The sequence below is a fragment of the Ambystoma mexicanum genome, chromosome 11 (genome assembly GCF_040938575.1).
Source record: "Ambystoma mexicanum isolate Mex_15411 chromosome 11, UKY_AmexF1_1, whole genome shotgun sequence".
Taxonomy (NCBI): Eukaryota; Metazoa; Chordata; class Amphibia; order Caudata; family Ambystomatidae; genus Ambystoma; species Ambystoma mexicanum.
Window position 1 is genome coordinate 724181111 of NC_090934.1, and position 20209 is coordinate 724201319.

The 20209-nt window shown below is 43.9% G+C and overlaps 1 protein-coding gene across 1 annotated transcript in view; it reads right to left on the minus strand.

Annotated features, from left to right (window-relative positions):
- Window positions 1-394: 394 nt before the first annotated feature.
- Window positions 395-20209, minus strand: part of CYB5R2 (cytochrome b5 reductase 2) — a 208378-nt gene continuing 188563 nt past the window's right edge. The window contains exons 7-9 of the mRNA XM_069623601.1: window positions 12675-12760; window positions 5093-5192; window positions 395-3190 (exon numbers count right to left, since the gene is read on the minus strand). Coding sequence (XP_069479702.1) covers window positions 3018-3190; window positions 5093-5192; window positions 12675-12760 — 359 coding nt within the window. The 3' untranslated portion in view covers window positions 395-3017. The remainder of the gene's footprint in view (window positions 3191-5092; window positions 5193-12674; window positions 12761-20209) is intronic.

Here is a 20209-nt window from a genome sequence, read left to right on the forward strand (position 1 = left end):
CACTTTTCCCTTTTCCCCTTACCATGCACTTGCGCGATCTGAATGACACCTGGCCTAGTAGGATCATTGTCTGTCTTCCCTTTGTTCCCCCTCCCTTGCGTCGTCGCGCCTTGAAACACTTGTGTATAGGCACGTTATAAATGCCATATCATATCATATCATATCAGGCCTCTTCAAAAAACAGGGGGCTCCACAAATGAGCAGTGACCCTAAATAAGAATGAATAGGAATAACAAATAATTTGTCATTCTGGAATTGTATACAGTAATTGCTAGACTCATTAAAGGTTTATTTCAGGCACAATTCAGGGGTGAATCACTCATTTAGTCTGTTCTTAAACATCTGAACTCAGCCTTTCATCCTTCTGAGGTTGATAAATGAGTACCAACACAGGTTGGGTGATATTGTATGTATATTTGTACTATATAAAGCGCTTTAGCGTAAGTGCTATATAATAACACATCATTATCATTTGGCCTTGGCCGCCTGCTTACATTCACAGTAATTTGGTAATATAGGCCTATACACACTGATATTAACGATAAATATGGTGAACCATTCTTGTATGAAATGTATATCACATTATAGAGATATCGTAACCATATTTTTCATAGTGTACTTAGGAACAGTGCTATGTGATGCCACTTCCAGTTTTGTCAAGGGGTGAAACGTTGTGTTCCATCGCTTCCTGTGATGTCACTTCGGGGTGGGGTCAAATGACATCACTTCCTGTGATGTCATCACCGGTGAAGGGTCACGTGATGTCACGTCCGCTACCCCTTGCATTTTGGTGAAATGACGTCCTTGTTTACTACCTCATACTCCTGAGGAAGTTCCTCCCACTGTTACAATCACAAGGTCTGCACCACTGGAGACTTAGCACTGTTCCACATGTACTGTGCTCAGGAAAAGATGACGTGCATTCAGTAGTATGACCTATACTAAAAGAGTGCCTGACCACAAAGCAAAGCTCATGCAAAAGCTTGCAAACCCAGAACACCCAACTAGAGATTATTAGCAAATAAAGTGACTGCGTTTTACCTGTTTTACTCTGTTTACCCACCAGAAGTTGGTCTTCATCCACAAGTTGATATCCTGAACACAAGGTCAATAAAACAAGGTCCCTGTTCTGGTCCTATGGCTGCTTTTAAACACAGCCTACTCTTTTCTACACGTGTTTGATATAAAGAGCATAACGAGTTACTGACATGAAACATACCTGTACTTCCTACTTTAGGTGTAATATTCAGTCTTCGCTATTCTGAAATCCCCTCAGGCTCCCATTGGAGTGTCAAACCCAATTTGGGGTGATCCTTTTGTCACATGCTACACACTACAATCTCCGGCATTCTTGCTTACTACTTTTGTATGCACCTTGTTTCTCATGTTCTAAAGCAAATGCTTTGCTGCAGTTCCAAACTTCTGGCTGTGGTATTCCAGACTGGGTGGCGGGTACTACATCTCAATACTGGGTTCTCCATTGGATATCATCTGTCTGGTGGCCTGGTGTTGATCTACCTTTCCCAAAAGCACTTTATTTTCTGTAGCCCCAATAGTCCTTTGTTGAGCTGCTTTATTCTGGGGCAGTCTGGAGCCCTAGGAGATCCTGCCAGGTGAAGGCGCGCTCTACTAGAAAATGAACAGACTATTACCTAGCATCAAGCTGTTCTGAAAATACAGAGAAAGGTTTCCCGCTATGAGAATTTATTTTACAAGCTTTCAAAATAAGATCCAAATACATTTTTCAACATTATGTCAAACAATAATACATTTCTTTCCCAGCGCCCAAGAAACACCCTCATCCATAATCTAAACAAATGTGTTGTTCACTAATGTACAGTACTATGTATGAGTATTAAAGAGAGTTGCTGGAATATGGGCATTTGGGCACATACTGAACTTCTAGCGAGAAATTTGAAGTTGACACTAGTTGCTTCTTGGTAACGGTTCTTGGGAATATATTCGTTTATGTTGGTATATTTGGCAAGACATACTAGCCAGATTTTGTAGAAATGGGGCTACTCACTGCTGAAACCGTGGGCAGGCCCAACTGCCCGACGGTCTCTTCCACCCATTACATAATCCCAGCAGTGGGTGCCTTTATTCGACAGTGGCCGCTGGGTCCAGTGGCTATTACCGAGCCGGCGGTTCCAGGGTAAAAACCCTCTACTTTCAGGCCCTTTTAGTCTGTTTAGCTTTGAGCTGTCTAAAATGGGAGTGCCTCTCCATGGAGAGAGACACCACAAATCGCCCCTCCTTGCAGTGAGGACATTTTCACACGGCAGACTGTACAGGTACGGGGAACACAGGCCGCTCGGCCATTTTATTTCTGTCCACATAGGCAAAGTGGGACTCGTTTTTGTAATCTACCTTCACTCGCACTTGTCCACCTGGCGGGTTGAATTAACATCCACCAGGGCAGATGGTTATGTGCTTCTATTAAATAAAAATAGGCCTTTCGAACCCAATCACCAAAAACCCATATGCCACAACAGGATGCAAAAATGTGTACATACTTAAACGGAATGGTCAATAGGGCTCTCAGCTGCCCTCTAAATATTTGGGACAATGCTGAAACATTCTAAATGTATACGTTGCATCTCTGTGGTTGGGCCGTACAGTCTAGTAAATAAAAAGACATGCCCATATAGTTTTCAGATTCCCTGGCTATGCTCCCCTAGTGCTAACGTTATTAGATCACCAAGCACTTAAATTCAGCATTATGTTGAATGTTGCACTACAATATTGATGACCTTTGCTTATTAAAAACTAAAATATTTTAGAAAAATCAGAAAATCTGTCAGATAAAAAAATGCACCACAGTGCACAGTGAGATACTAAATATTTTGCTCGGGATGTCTAAGTGAAAATGTCCCAGAGGTAACAGTACCAATTGATGCATTAGAAAACAGATAATAATGCAGAGGTATGGGTACATATGAAACAATGCGGTCCCTGATAAAACCACTGTACGTAATTGGTCACATTTTGTAGGCTGCACCCTGGCACCATCAGCGTTAGTAAGCAAATCTTCGGTCTTCGGGGTAGCCCAACTTGGTTAGGTTGTTCTGACAGGCAAACTGGATCATGGGAGGAGGTCCACACATCAGAACAATGACATCGTCTGCAGGAGGGGGCAGGTGCTCCTTGATCATGTCTGCCGTGACAAACCCTGAGCCATACTTCCAACCTGAAACACAAATCAAAACATTCGACATCTGTGAAGAAGCATTTTATGCAAATTACAACACTGACCCTCATTAGGAGTCAGGTGGATTGTTGAGAATATAATGTGCAGTAATTACTGTTACCCCACAAAGAGTTCTTATTATCTCTGCCAGATTATGGCTTTCCCGGTGGCCCTGTAGTAACAGTAATTTCTGTATGTAGATTTGTATTTATACGTGAGACAGGAAGTGGTGTGGTGGCCATTTTAGAAAACGCAATAATACACGCCGAGTCACCTCATTCCAGAGATGATTGAGAAGGAGCCGGTGGTGACAGCCACCAGTGAAAAGTAACATTGTTTGATGTACAGCTGGAGGTCCAGGCAGAAGAGGTGGAATCCCAGTTAAATGCCCATCTCAAGTCCCAAAGGCTCAAGCTCTGGGGTGCCATCTGGGACAAGACTGTGGCCTTCTCCACCCACTCCTGCACTTTCGAGAAGGTAACGACGTGGTAAAAGTACCGGAAACACTGTGCGAGAGCTACTGCAGCAGAACGTTGGAAGCAGGCCCTCGCCACAGAAGCGGGCAGTGTTCCCTGGCTAGTTACCCATTGGAGGATAGGACCTTCTCGGTCCTGTGAGGGGCAAGCATAGGAGGGGTTGGGAGTAAGAAGATGAGAGCTGAAACACCTGAAGCCAGTGGAAAGTAGAATTACAAATATTTTTCCCCCACTAGGACAGAGAAAACAGAAATGGGTGCTTTTGACTACATGCCATCTGGAGACTCATAACACAGTTGTACTTAACACTGCCATAATCTGTCATCACCAGTCCAACCCAAACATGTGACCCATGTTGGCCAATAACATACTGATGGTACATGCACAGCCTAACAAAATAATAGGCTAATAAGTCCCAGAATGCCCAGTGCTATGTGGGAAATGTGTGAAAGCATGCATGCATGTCTGCATTACCTGATCATTTACTATAAATCCCAAGTGCATGTGTGGTAAATGACATTTGAAAATAGAAGATGATTCCTGAAAAGTCTTTCTACTGTGGCAAAGATCAGCTGATGCAGGAAGGGCACAGTAGCCACAACAAAAGGCCCATGTGGAGGGAGAGTCTGAGCCTTCATCCACCTGCTGTGAGGAGGCTGGCTAGTGGAGAGCAAGAGGGGAGTCTGCAGAGTCTGTTACACCAAGAGATGTCAATAGAGAAGAAATGCAGAAAGCACTGCCCTAATATGACAATTAGGGCCCGATTCATGGAATATTTGCCTGGTTCAAAGTGAATTTGCACTGGTGAAAACGGACTTTGCACTGCCGACACAAACCCTAATTTGTGCAACTGTGCAAAGTGTATTTCTGCTGTGCAAAGTCCAGGCAAAGTCATTTTGTACTGCAAAAAGAGCTACGCGCTGACTTTGCCCGGCAAAAACACACATTGCACAATTCTATGAATCAGGGTTTGTGTCGCCAGTGCAAGGTCACTTTTCAGCAGTGCAAATTCACTTTGAACCGGGCAAATATTCCATGAATCGGGCCCTTAATGTGTACTCAGAAACCTGGAACTTGGGGGAGGTTGACATATGCCAGTAATACTATTTTGAACGAAAAGACTCAATGACAGTAGATAGTATTGCTCTGTTTCTTGGGTACTAATCCCAACTGCAAGGATGATATGCAGAGCCTTTAAAGTATTTCCAAACCAGATGAACTGAAATCTTACAGGACAATGAAAAATAAAAGGTGGGTGTTTGCTAGACATGGTAGACACGTCAGAGAGTGACTCTTGGTCATGCTACCAAAATAAAGAGGTAAAAGGGGGAGCTTTGAGTAGCATCACACTTACTTCCTGAGAGCTTGAGCATGAGCAAAATAACAATGACTTCAGCCAGATTAGTGCATGCACCGGTGTGCTTACCTTTTGGGGGCCGGTCTAAGGTGAACCACAACTTGAACTGTTCTGGGTGATTACTAGCCACTTCTTCCAGCTCTGCTCTCAAGAGTATGTCTTCCTCGGTCTAGAAAATAAACACAGCAGGGTTTACTAAACTTCTCGAATTTCACAGCACAGGAAGCACAACGCATTGTTTTAGGAGCAGAATCTATTTGTATGTATTGAACTAAATCTTCCCAAGGTTCATCCCAGAGAGGGAATTCAGAAGCACTAATGCACGAGTGTGGAGAATACAGAATTCCAGACGTGTAGCACAGACGGTGCCCGGTAAATACTCAAGAGGAGAGAACAGGACCCTTTGTTCCTTTCATTGTTCTCATAATATTGTATCATTTGTGGATAAAGAGCAGTGGGCCTAGTATTAAATATATTGCTCTGTAGAAACATGTGGATACAAACTCAGTATCCTCGAAAAGAAATATGGATACAGAATTTGCACTGATGACCCTGAGGGGCAAGGTGAAAAACGTTAAGGCGTCCCCAACTCTGGGAAGGTAGGGGTAATATTAACACAAAACGAATGGGGTACCGTGCCAGGAAATATTTGCCTAATCAGAAATAAATTCAAGCAACTCTTAAAAGGTGGAAAAGGCAGGGTCCTTCAATGTCACCCTGACGGGCAAAACAGAATTCTGTATTAGCCTCCAATTCAAGGATGATTATGGTCCTGGAAGGCAGAAATCCAGAATCTTTCCTCTACCCTTTTATCAAACCACAACTAGGTAGGCTAAGTGGTAGTACTTCTCTAAAAGGTAACAGCAGAGGGGGTTCTTGAACAGGAAAACTATCTGACAGTACAAGCTGACATCAAAGGCAGATTTTGCAGGATTTTGAAGCCTTTCAAACTGTGACCATCCCAACTAAGTAAACGGGCGGGAATGTGAAAACCGAAGGCAATGAGGTTTGAAAAACGATGAATAAATTACAAGGTTCAATACTAAATGGGGGAGGGGTGGTAAAGGAGAGGCGCGGGTAACCGACATGGGTAGGGTCCAATATACAAACAGATTGGGATACAAGGTTGGACCCTCTTGCTGTATTAGTTGGACCTTGCGTAAAATGTACAGTAACTGAAGGATTGCTTGGACAGGGCCGTTTAACCATTTTCTGAAGAGATTAGCTTGACTGTGGCCGAAGGGTGGATTGAGAGTTCGAGAGTTCGAGAGCTCGGTGCCGTGATCCAAGGGATCTCCAGCAATGCTTTGTCACTCAAAGTTCGGTTGGGGAATCATCCGTTTATTGCATGATTTGAGAGTCCTGCACTCTCCCTCAAGATCCTTGTCATGTACATCATTTAGGGGTGGCCAGGGTACATAATGGTGCCCCGGTATTCCTCTTCAGTACCCCCACACTGTCCTTGTGACTACTGGTTCGGGGTTCACAAGGATATGGCTTGGACAGAAAGCAAATAGGGCTCTTGCTTCAAGCCAAGCTTAATTTATGGGCTTTACATCAAGAATGATCCAAAGCTGTTAAAGGCATCCAATTGACTAAAACTCAATTCAATAGGTAAGTATTATTTATACATGTCCATCATACATTAAAACACCTCAGACCACTTGGATTGCACAAAGGGGACCGTCTACATTTGCACTTATGTACCAACAGGACCGTTCTGTTAAATTTTTGTAATTTCCCCTACAAAGGGCAAAAGCGAGTTGTAAAATGCATGCAAAATCACATTCACGTCACCCTTTTTCACTTCACAGCTCAAATGGAATCAACCCAACCTGCGATATAAGCATGGCAGGCAGCAATTACAATGGATTCCTATAGAATCCACCTCCATTTTACTGGTGCAAAAAGAAGGCTCATTCCGTAGGCCAGCATGAAAAAGCCATGCAGACGCAACTGCTGTCACAATTGTATTGCAATAAGGGTAGGTGGCAGAACGAATATTCCGTTCTGTGTCTCCTCTCCTTGCAAACAAATATGTAAAAATGTGGATTCACATACAAGACATGCATGAAATCACACGTTTACGCATTAATTTTGCGTTAATTCACAAGAAACGTGACCCATAAAATCTGTCCGCTTCCCCGGTACGCACCTAGTAGTATCTTTGATAGAGAACACATAGGTGGCTTTATACAATAAAAAAACAAACAGATGAAAGTTAAGAGTCTAAGGCATGCCTGATCCTGATCCTCAGTCTAGCAAGTCTGACTTGTCCATGGCGGTCTTGTACCCAGGTTTGCCGCTTCAAAGGCGGTTGTCAACAGTTAAACCACCTCAGTGTTTCCCTTTTATTGTTTTATCGTCCTGAAAAGGAGAATGGCGGAAGTGTATTATATGATATGCTATGATGAGTCATTTATCACGCGCCTGTATACAAGTGTTTCTAGGCGCGACAAGGCAAGGTAGGGAGACAGAGGGAGGATGAAAACGATCTTACTGGGCCTTGTGCCATTCAGATCATGCAAGTGAAGGGGGTGGGGGAAGGAGAAATGCCAGGGGGAGGGAGAGGGGAAGTATGGTCAGGGCAGTAATTGGGTAATTTGGGTAGTGCAAGGAGGAAGGGGACTGTAGGGTTACAGATACAGCCCTTAAGTGTGCGGCGGCCCGAAGGCAGTGCAGGTGCTAACAGGTAGTAGAGGAGCCTGGTGCCCATTGGTTCAGAGGGTAGCCAAGCGCCCAGTCAACGCAGCAGACAGGAGGGTCAGCAAGGGAGAGAGAGACAGCAGAAGCGGAAAGGAAGGCCTTGGGCTGCTTCTGGAACCTGCTCGAGTTTGAGAGGGGCAAGGAGGACATTCCAGAGGGAGGCTACTGCAGAGGAGAGAGATCTCCCTCTCTCTGCCTGGATAAGCAACTGACCTTCAGAGAATTGGAGGTAGCTCAGCAAAGGGCTCAAGAAGGAAGATGTTTAGGATGAGAGAGCTGGATGTAGTGAGGGTCTTGGCCCCAGAAAGCCTTGTGGACAATGCAGCGGGTCTTTAACTAGATACTTGCAGCCACCGGGAGCCAGTGGAGAGATTTCAGGGCTGGAGAGATACGATCCCTGGGCTTGAGGCCAAGGACAAGTTTGCAGTCCTGTTCTGGATTAGTTGCAGAGGGTGGAGGGTAGAAGAAGGCAGGTTGAGAAAGAGGCTGTTGAAGTAGTCCAGCCTTGAGCGAACCACGGCTCTGGAGACATTGAGCTTCTGGGGGAAAGTGAGAAATAGAAGACTACCTATGAGGAGGTGGAGCTGGTAGTGGGACTAAAGAGATCAGTGATGTGAGGAGAGAAGAAGGAGAGAGTGGAGTCGAAGATGAACCCTATGTTTTTTGCCTCACAGTAAGCCGCAGGGAGAGGGCCCAAGCTGGGCGGGCACAGTGAAAGAGGGAAAGAGGGAGCAGGGGTCCCAATGAGGAGGATCTCGGTCTTGCTGGCATTGATGCAGAGACCATTCAAGGTGCACCATTCCTGGCTCGTGGATAGACATTCGGGAATGAGCGAGAGAGGAGAGGAGGCAGTGGGATGCCTGAAGGAGTCCTGAGTGTCATCTGCATAACACTGATAGTTAGAGGAGAAGGTAGAGATGAGGTGGGCCAAAGGGGCCACATAGAGGTTGAAAAGCCAGAGTGAGGGGTTGGAGCCCTGGGGAACACCACTTGTAGAGAGAGAGGTTGTGGAGAGAAAGGACCCCAGTTGGACCTGAGAGCGGCGGTCCAGAAGGAAGGAGTTCAACCATGCGAGGGTCTGATCAGTGATGCACAGGTTCTCACAGACGATTGAGCAGGATGGAATGATTGACTGTGTCAAAAGCAGGGGAAATATCAAGGAGGATGAGGACAGAAGGAAGGCTAGAGTCTAGAATAGAGAGCGGGTCTTCATGGGTTTTCAGGAGAGCAGTTTCCATGCCTCTGGCTGCTCTGAAGCCAGACTGATGGTCATGGAGACAACCAAAAGATTCAGTGTGGAGGGGAAGCTGGGAGATGGCCAGCTTTTCCAAGAGTTTGCCCAGGAAAGAAGTGATAGAGATTGGGCAGTAGTTTGCCAGGCAGGAAGGATCAGCAGAAGGTTTCTTCAAGAGGGGGTGCACAAGGGAGTGCTTAAGGGGGAGGGGAAAGTTCCAGTGGCAAAAGAGTGATTGCAGAAATTGGCCAAGGCTGGAGCGAGCATGTCGATCTGGTCCTTGAGGGTTCTGGAGGTGCAGGGGAGCACCATTTTGGATGACACTTTCATAGATCAGACTTGTCTAGAAATGTCATCAGGAGTGATCACAGAAAAACAGGAGAAAGGGGGAGGAGAGGGAGAGGAAGAGGAAAGAGAGGAGGAGAGAGAGGACAGGATGTCCTGGGTTTTAGTGGTGAAGTGAGAGGCCAGAGTCCTGCAGTGGGCCTTGGAGCGAACAGGAGAGGTGGAGACTACAGGTGGATTAGTCAGCTCCTTACAGATTTTGAAAAGTTTGGCTGTGTTAGAGGCCACAGAGACGCAGGCTTGGATGTGGGCACTCTTCTTGGACAGGACAGATTGTCTGTATTGCCTTTGGAGCAGGCGGCAGGCCAGTTTGTCAGAGGATGTGCCCAATGCCCTTCACTTCCTCTTTGCCACCCTACACTTACGTTTTAGAGTGGTGAGGTCAGAGTCATACCCAGAGTTGCCCTTGAAGGTAGGCTTTCAGGCAGATTCTCATGACAGGGGCAAGGACATCAAGAGTGTTAGTGATAGAAAGATGCAGGCTAGAGAGGGCTGTATCAGAGTGTGAGTCAACCGCAGGAGTAGGAGGAGGAGAGAAAGTAGCGGCAAAGGCCTCAGCTGACACATGCTTCCTGGGTGTTAGAACCTATGACTGCAGGTTGCATGCATTCTTCATCAGCACCTCAAGAATAGTGCTATTTTGGTATCCAGTGATATAATCACAGGGAAAAAAAACATTGAGGGTGACTAAAAGGCACTATCCAACACTTTGCCCAAATATTCTAGGAATGGAGTTAGTTTATATAATTGGATAAAAAGGGGGCGGGGGGTGAATACTCTGCAAGGCGCCCTCCCTTATGTAATCTTACTGCTTTGCAAAGTCAAAGAATTTTCACTTAATGACTTTATAGCTGCATGGACCCAACAGAGACTACTATTCACAGGTAATATAATACTTTTTGAATACAGTATATAATGGTAGGGTAACGTTGCGCTAAGTCTTGAATACATTTCTTGATAGATCACAGAAATAAGTAATTTAGTTATAAATCACTAATTCTAACTATGCCTTTAATCTTATACCAACATTTACCAAAACCGGGCATATGCAAATGTTTCGCCCACCTAGGGCCTTCTCAAGGCACAAAACACTTCTTGTACAAGGGACAAAAACACTTTTTGCATTTTCACACTTCCAAATGTCCGCCCAATTTTCATTTACTTTCTTCAATCCAATCAGCATTTCAACATTTTCTTCAAATCTCAATCTAATTCACATTTCAGTTTGAGTTCATAATACCCCCTAATCGCGCATATTCATATTTTGTATACCATTACTTTCAGTATTAACCCAGGATCCAGTTTACCTTGAAATGAATAACCAGAGTCGCACTTCATAATTGATTTCAACTGTTACAGTTAGTATCTTTTGTTTATCCAGTTCCTATGACATTCCTTAATGTTCCGTTCCTCAGTAGATTCCTATTAACTTAAATAATCATTTTTATGTCCTGTCATTGTTTGGTTGTAGCATGTTCCACAGTGAGACAAAAAAGTGGAAGGAAAGTAAGGTGAGAATTTAGATTTCAATCAATTTTTTTGTGATAAAACCACATCCGTTATGTTCAACTATTTAATTATTTTGACATACCATGGAACTATATTCCCCTTTGCATGCATAAATCCAAATGGTAGAAGTCTGTATGGTAGGGCATTACTTGGTATTATTCCAAGTAATTATCTACAGATAATATATAAAAACGCCCCGTGATCCTGTTTCACATAAAAATATACCCTGAATGTTTTTTCCAGCGATATTCTGACATATAAGCGCTATTTGGAGTTCTGCAATGAGCATTAAGCCTGTTAGTTCATAAACAAGCGAAAAGCTAGAGCACATGTGTTTTCTTCAACACATATTTAGGTGGCAAGTGTGTCCCTTTTAAGACCAGCTAGAGTGTTTCAGCCACCAACACTTTGGGGGAACCTTTTTCTTAGAGGTTGCAAGGTTTTTGAAAGCTGTGCTACCATACGTAATTTATTTTTAATAAATACAATATTTTAATGGAAAGCAGGATTTTTGGTTCTATTGTTTTATATACGTAAAAAAGAAGGGGTGAAGAGCACACTCTAGTTCCCGGTTTAGATACCTGCTGCAATTTACTGTGTTCTTCTCCTCCAAGCGCTTTCATGTCTCCCACAATCATCAGGGAGGCACACTTTTCAGGTGTTGCTATTTAGTGTCCATTTTGTTCTCAAAGGATTCTGGTAGCTGTAGTTATTCTGGTTACCAGGAACCAACTCCCCTCCATTAGCTCAATCTGGTTTTTAAATGTTCACGTACACTGAGCAAGAAGATCTGCTGTGATTCTACCAGTTAAAGTAGAAATCGTGTACATTTCCTTTAGAACGTCTTAGTTGCTGAAATTCTGTGAGCCCTTTCCTAGAACAATTGCATCCATGGAGGCAGCATGTACGCTGCATTGCAGTTTACACCAACGCTCCTTCACAAAGGAAAGCTTGTTCAGACCACACACAGTGCTGCTCGTACTGCAGTAACGTAGAACATCAATCCAGGACTGCCACCCAGAACTTAAGGGAGTCACCCTGCACCCATACCTGGGGGCCTCTAGACATTTGGCCTTCTGTTCTTTCCATTAGTACATGTATTGTTTCTTTGGGGTGGTTTTCATACTCGTTTTTAAGGTGAAATTAAATCTAGTTTTGTATGAAAATAATAGGGCTGTTTTTTGCCCCTAAATTTGTTTAACCTTAAAAATTGAGATTTTGATTAAGTACTATGAGCACGGATGGGTGTAGGATTTCAGTTTTCAAAATGTGCCGGTGTGTCTAAGAGAAAATCGGCCTCTCCGAGTAAGTTACTGACTTGTCCCTTACACATGGACAAAGCTTTGGCTAAAAAATGTCCCAAGTCAAAACAAGAGATTTTGTCTGGAGGCTATTTTATACAGTTCAGGGACAATAATTGGTATCTATTTCTTTTTACTGCAGGCATTTCACCGCAGATCTTTGTCAGTATATCTGTGTACCAAGTTTTTGCAGCAAAATTCAGGTGGGGGATAATATGTGATGGGAGAAGGCAGGGGTTGGGTGGGGTGTGCAGGGGGTCCTGTATTTTGCAGCAAAGAAAATCTGTAAAAAAAAAAAATGCAGTAACAAAATACCACAGTGACACTTCTGCAGTAAAAACACATGGAACCAAATCCTTCTGGGCCGTTTTGAAAAAGGTTATTTTGTTGCCCTCTAGGAGAGTTGCAATGGCGCACATGGCACCATTGCAGTGCATGCTATTAGTTTAGGCACAGAGTTCTCTTGCAAAACACGTGAATTATTATAATCTTCCCAGACTACGTCAACTTGAGACCTTCCCAACAACTAACATAACCAAAGACACTGCTCACTCACCTGATTTGCAAAAATGAGGTAACATTGTGTGTCATCCTTTGGGTCCTTTGTGATGTGACGGATCAGCTGCAGCATGGGCGTTATACCTGTGCAAGAAAGCGAGCAGGTCAGCCCAAGTAGAACGAGACAAAGTCACAGTGCAGGCTTTAATTGCAGTGCGTAGAATAACCACTGTCCTTTACAGTGGCTGTCACCTGACCATAACACACAATTCCATAGGGTAACTCGCAACTCATTTTTATGAAACAATGAAACAGACTCTTCTGGTTCACGGCAACAATTTAGCACTGAAATGGAACGAGCAACCGATGCATATAGTAAAAGTTCCCGAACATGGTATTTTTCTGACAACTCTGGAGAAGTTAAAAGGTTTTGCTTTGGCCTCTTTTTGAAAGGTTTTAATCTGTACATTGTGACAAATCGAGGGATTTGGTTACTTCTCCCCAGGAGGGAGCTTTTGCTTGTGAGGCTAGGGAGGTGACCGGCTACTCAACATTCCCCCTAGGGGTGGTCGTAAGGGGGACCTCACAGGGAGAGACTCCCCTCCTGGACGACTCCCTTTCTATTACATTCAGAAACACTCTAAGGATATTTGAGTTACCAGAACACCAGAATCCTCCTACATCTGTTATTGCAACACCCCTGCAAGGTTACCAGACATTTGGTCGAAAAAAATTGGTCGACCAGACAAATGGTCGAACCAATTTGGTTGAAAACCAAATGGTCGAATTTTTTTTTTTTTTTATTTTCACCCCTTTTTTTATTTTTTTTTGGGGGGGTCCCCCCCAACCCCCTTTTTTTCTCTAAAAACCCCTTTTTTTAAAAAACGAAAACCCGAAAAATAAATATATAAATAAAAAAAGAATTCGACCATTTCGTTTTCGACCAAATTGCGTCGACCAAATGTGATTCGACCAGTTTTCAGTCGACCAAATGACTGGACACCCCCTGCAAGAGATAAGTATCTGCCTGATACTGAGATGAGTAAAAATCTAGGGGTAAGAAGGAATACAGGACACTGGGACGAAGAAACCCAAAGGAGTTATGTTGAGCCTAATTCCGACACAAAGAAAGGAATGCTACTGGAAACTGGGGAAGACCCAGAGCAGCAAAGCAGCAGCATAAAAAGGGGAGGAGAGAGAGAGAGAGAAAGAGAAAAAGAGAGAAAGAGAGAGAGGAAGAGAGAGAGAGAGAGAGAGGAACACACCCGAAGTTTCGAACCAGCTGGATGGACGCTAGTAACCGGGAGAAAATGTTGCTCTCTACGCAGTCGAGCAGCCAAAACCCAGTGGTGCCTGCGCTGCACCGTGTGTAAGGTAGACCCGACAAAGCTTGCCGAATAAGTAACAGCCCCTTGAGGGACATTCGAGAAACAAACAGGGAGGAGAGATGCCGTGAATGGGAAGAGGCCGAGCCACAACTGGACACAGAGAGTTCTTATCTGATGGTAGCTGGGAAGGAAAAGGAAAGACTACACCTTTCCATGCCAAGACCACACAGGGAGAAAGACACTGAAGCATGTTGGAGCAAGGTGACAAAACAAACACAGCAGCCATTCTGACGAACCACAGAGGAATGCCAAAGGTGAGGGTGAACCCAGTGATGCAGCCCTATTACACTCTAGGTAACAGGAGAGCGGGAGACCTGGGGGGACAAGGCACATATCATGAGAGGCAGAATAATATCCCTCTTATTGATAGCGGAAACGAATATAAGGATTAGAGTAAGCCTACTTGTCCCAGTGAGTGTGAATACATAAAGAAAAGTGAGTGAGAATCACAAGGGGTTTGAGCCTACTCGTCCCAGTGAGTCTAAATACATTAAGAAGAGTGAGTGTCACGAGGTGACTCAGCCTACTGGTCCCAGTGAGTGTGAATACATTACTCTAAAGATGTCTGGGTCCTACCCCTCCTCAAGAAACCCACTCTAGATCGCAACACCCCAACCAACTACCGCCCGATCAAGACAGTCCCTTTCTTACTCAAAATATTGGAAAGAGAACCATACCTGCAAATTCAAAAGTATCTTAAAGCCAATAACCTCCTTGGTCTACACCAATCTGGCCTTTGCTCTGGTCATGGAACGGAATTAGCACTCCTGAACTTAAAAATTCAAATGGCTGAGATCACTGACAATGGCAATCTGGCCCTCCTCCTCCTACTTGACCTCTCAGCCTCCTTTGATTTGGTCTACCACAAAATCCTTTGCCAACATCTCTCTTATGCCCACTTCTCCAACAGAGCAATAGCTTGGATCGAATCCTTCCTATCAAACAGAACAATGAGGGTCTTCTCCATTTCCTCCTCTGCCCCTCCAGCCACAGCCACCTGTGGAGTTCCTCAAGGCTCCTGTGTCTCCCCAACACTTTACAACATCTTTTCATAGCCCCTCTTTACCTCCTTGACACCATGGGTATTTCCTACACTAACTACGCGGATGATACTTAGATCGTCCTACCCATCTCAGGTACTTACGAGACAGATTCCAATGCATTGAGCAAAATCTACCAAACTATCCAGGCCTGGATGGCTTGTCACTCTATGCTTGAACAACAAGAAAACTGAGCTGCTCCTTATTGTAATGCAGACATGTTTAAACAAACTTAGAGGTGCATACAAATCCTTCAGCATTGACGGAAACACCATCCAAGTCACAAAAGAAGTACAAATGTTAGGGGTTTACCTGGACTCATCGATAACACTATCTAGACACGTAAACTCAGTAGCCTCAGCCGCAGCATACACCTTGTAGCGTATTAACACCTCTAGACATTTCTTGACTACAGACAGCTGCATCATGGTTGCCAGAGCCCTCATTTTATCCAGACTAGACTACTGCAATGCCCTCTCTGCTGGTTCCACCTCTCTCAATATTAAAAAACTTCAGATCTTACAAAATAATGCACTAAAAGCAGCACTGAACATTCCGCAAAAATTACCATATATTCTCTGTTAGACGAAATTCCCACTGGCTGCCCTTCACGAGCGCATTGTGTTTGAAACTCATTAACACACAAGTGTCTCTCAAATACGGCTACTAAATACTCATCAAATTCTTCAAATCACAATCTAACAGACCGACCCAGGATGCCTACTCGCACCTTCTCAACATCCCCGGTGGTAGCTGCTAAACATGGGAACGCCCTATGGCTCTCACTAAGATCAGATCATCCTTCTAGGCCTTCCGAAAAAAGGTCTTATAACATGGCTATTCACCCAAAAACCTTAATCTGTGACAAGCTGATGCCACAGCACTATGTTCCACTATGCATGTAAATCATTCTTCCGTTTAATGATGGTATTATGCTTCCATCTGTACCTCTGTACCTAGCGCCCTGATGCCCTTGGGCTTGGCACTTTCTACAAATGAAATAAATAAATAAAATAAAAAGAGCGAGCATGACAAAGGGACTCAGCCTACTCATCCCAGTGAATGTGAATACATTAATAGTGAGACTCATAAAGGGACACAGCCTATTCGTCCCACTGAAAGCGAATGCATTGAGATGAATGAAAATCATACAGGGACTCGCCTTACTTGTCCCAGTGAGTGTGTATTTACTAAGGAGAGTGAGAATCACACAGGGAAGCACTATACCCGTCACAGTGATTGTATACATATTGAGAAGAATGAGAACTGTTCAGGAACTCAACATATTTGTCCAGTGAATGGAAAACCTATAAAAGGAGTGAAACAAGTCACTGGGTACATTACACAGATCCCATTGTGAGGACCAGGATACCACAACGGATAATCAGTAATCAAGGGGCTGCGAAATTGGAGGAACTGGTGCAGGAAAAGAACAGATAGTTGAGAGGAGCAGAGTACATAAATATTCAGAGGCCAGAGCGCCTAGAGAGAGGAAATTGAGAGCTCAAACAGAACTAAAGAAAGGGACGTGGAGAAATCCCTTTAAAGAACTGAATCAACTGCTACAAGAAATAGCAAGAAGCTACTTGACGATTCTATACTAAGAAATACTTGCTGGCAAGGCAACCGCAGGAGAAGGGAGTCATTCTCCTGGTCTTCAGTTATTTAGGATAAGTGGTTAGGGTCAGTAAGGATAAGCTTTTGAACAGAGGACAGAGTTACTTTGGACATTAGACAAGACGTCGAGCCCCCTTCTTTAGTTGTGTTTGTAGTGAAGCCCTTAGAAGAGGGAACGTTAGGCATTTTTCCATTGTTTTCAATAAAGATCCTTTAAAATGCAAAATATTGGTCTGCCTCCTTCTTTTGACCTACCACAACATTCAGCGGGTTACTTAATGTAACACTGTAAAGGGAAGAATGCTTCAGCGCCAGTGGAGTAGGGTCTAAATCAGTGTTATGAATGTTAAGAGGTAAAAGTGAAAAGAGCAAGTCGTACATAAATGTGTTTCTTACTGAGAACAGTTACTTCAATCCTATATCTCCCTAGACTGTTGGCAAGAATTTCCAAAACGAAAAAAAAAAAAGAATTATGCTGGATGCATATTGTCCGGTCTAGTCACATCCATTATTATGTGCAATTCACAGGGCCTGTGATTCATTTCTCAAGAGAGATCCGAAAAAGAAAACCATTTAAAAAATAAATGAGATAAACAAAAAAGTGGCAATTTTAATTGTCAAAAATTATAGGGGATCAGCTCTGCCCCCTGAGACTAAGTAACATTACTTCTGATATCCACAACGGGGCAGAGAAGCTGATTGTGAGGAATTGCCATCTGGTAAGGGTGCAAAAGCCCTCACATTTTTCATTTTGATCAAATAAAATGATGTACGTAATTCCCTAACCAGACCCCCCTTTGATTAAACTACATGTCAAAAGCTGAGTCTACACCTGTGCACTGCAGCATCAGTATCCTGGTCTGCACTTCCTGCTATCCCGTGTCACAGAGCAGGTTTCAAGTTCAATGGCACTCAGCTTGACAGCTGCACCACTGTTCCAAAACCTTAATAATGATGCTGAACTATCACTTGGTGGCAAAACATTCTGAACATATAAGCCATACCTAGGTTTTGGTATTTTGGCTGATTGCTCACATAATTATTAAAGCCACATCTGATTTGTAGCATACTGGTGTCAACCAGGTGATTTCAGACCAGCTTGAGAGGCTATGAGGATTGCAGGCACGTGGATGTCTACATTGCAGTGAGTGGGACAAAAAGAAGGATGCCTGACATTGTGTACACACTGGAAAGTTGGATAACTCCTCCCTGCCAGGTAAATGAAAGGGATTAAAAATTACACCACTATTTCCTGCTCCGCTGTTTGCAAAATTAGGCTGTCATTGTTTATCGATACTAGTGACCCGGTGGTTGTCTAGCTGTCCAAAGATCTAACGAGGGTGAGAGAGAATCTTTATTAAAGTATATTCAGAAAAATGATGAGATCCCACTTCTGTATATTTCCAGGTTTTTTAGACAGAGTTTACTAAGAGAAATAGGAAATATCCACATTTCGACTCCCAATTGTTGAAATTCTTTCACAAACCACTGATGATGGCTTTTAAGCTTGGCAGGAATTTTTGACACATTGGTAAGGGCAGAGGAATCTCCAGTGGATCTTCAGAGGACTTTGCGTGCATGCAAGAAAGGCACATTTCCGTGCCTTTTCTGCAGTTGCTGCAACAGAATCAATAAAGGGAGGAAAGTCTCACACCCACAAACTGGTTGAAAATTGTCCTTAAGGATTTTGCAACTTGTACCACTACTGGAATAATTTACTGCATCAAATGCCTCTGCGGCCTACTCTACATAGGCCAAACATCTACATCGGCTCGGGAGAGATGGCTCGAACACTAGTCTAACATCCGGACTAGCAATATTAGGTCACCAGTTGCACAACATTTTCATGAAAAGCATCACAATATGTAACAGATCAGATTCATGATTTTGGAAGTGGTTAAAATTTCAAATAGAGCCAGTGATACATCTGCTCATCTCGCACAGTGTGAAATGTATTGGATACATCTGTTGGACACTCTTTACCCTAAAGATCTTAATGAGGACTTTCGTTTACACTGTTTTGTGTAGATTTTCAGATTTTGTGTCATTTCTTTATTTATTGAGCATTTGTATGGTGCCTATACATCAATAAGTGTTTCCAGGCACCACAAGAACAAAATGAGGGGGAGGGGCAGAGGAGAAAAACAACAAGAAAGGTCCTACTAGGCCTTGTAACATTCAGATTGTGCAAGTTCAGTAACTAGAAGTGCAGAGGGGAAGGGGGCAGATCAGGGCAGGGGATGGGATTAGGGAGAGGGCGAAGAGGGAGCAGTGCAAGGGGGATGGGGCCCCAGGAGAAGGGCAAGTGCTAGGTGGAGCCCAAGAGGGCAAGTGCAGGGGGAAATAGGGTGGGGGGTCAATTGTGTAGTGACACAGAAGGACCTGACCCAGTAGGCTAGTCAGGGAAGGAAGCCCAGGGGCAAGTGCTGGCCAAGGGGTGCAGGGGAAGACTGGTTGAAGGAAAGGCCTGGCCCTGATAAGACTTATGGATCGAGGGAAGAGGCAACTAGTTACAGTGGCAGGAGGAGGCTAGCAAGGGCGGGGGAGAGGGAAGGAGGAGGAGAAAAGGAAGGTCTTGAGAAGCTTCTGGAACTTGAGATACGGCTCAAGATTTAGAGGGGCAGGGAGGCCATTCCAGAGGGAGGCTCCCGCCGAAGAAAGAGATCTACCCCCTACTCTCTGCTTAGAGAAACATCCGACCTGCAGAGAGTTGGAGCTAGAAGACCGACCCTATTAGGGAAGTATTTAGGGAGAGCGCGTTAGATGTAGCAAGGTCCTAGGCCCCAGAAAGCCTTATGGATGATGTAGAGAATTATTGGAAATATGATGTTTACTTAGGTTTGACGTGTCATTGAGTTAATAACATTTATTGCTCTACTTTACATTCGGCTTGGGATAGGCAGGGCCGGGCTCCTTCTGGTCCAATGTTTGCTGAACATATGGATATTACGTTGGTTTACTATGAGTGAGTTTTATCTGACCTAACAGCGTTTTTGCGGAACGGTAAGCAATGTGAACCTAACTCCTATCTGCACTGTATTCATGCCAAGATGCACATATAACGCTATATCACTATGTGTCTGCTTAATCCGATTAACTAGAGTTTCTGTGGATGTGAATATAACGCACATCTGAATTGTTATTCATGCCAAGATGTTCATCACTCTATTAAGGTGTTTCTGCCATTCTATGAATAGTTGTATATAGTACTGCTATACAAAATTGCTGTTCTCCGGTCAGAGTTTGCACAATATGCACATAGAAAGCCTGTTTCACCATCAGGCTACTCAGTTGGCCAATTGAATGTTTTGCAATATTTCAATACAATACACTTAACATGGCGTTTGTGGAACTATACCCTGACATAATGTGGCTAAGAGCACGTGCTCTACATCAGCATTGAATTTGAGTAGGACATTCATTGTATGTCTCTTCCCCTGGTCAAAGTTGTCTATTATTTGAAATCAAAGTAACACCTCCAGGTGGTGGGCTTGGCTCCCTCTGATTGAGTGGTTGTTCAGCTGTTTACTGTTTAGCTGACTAATCAG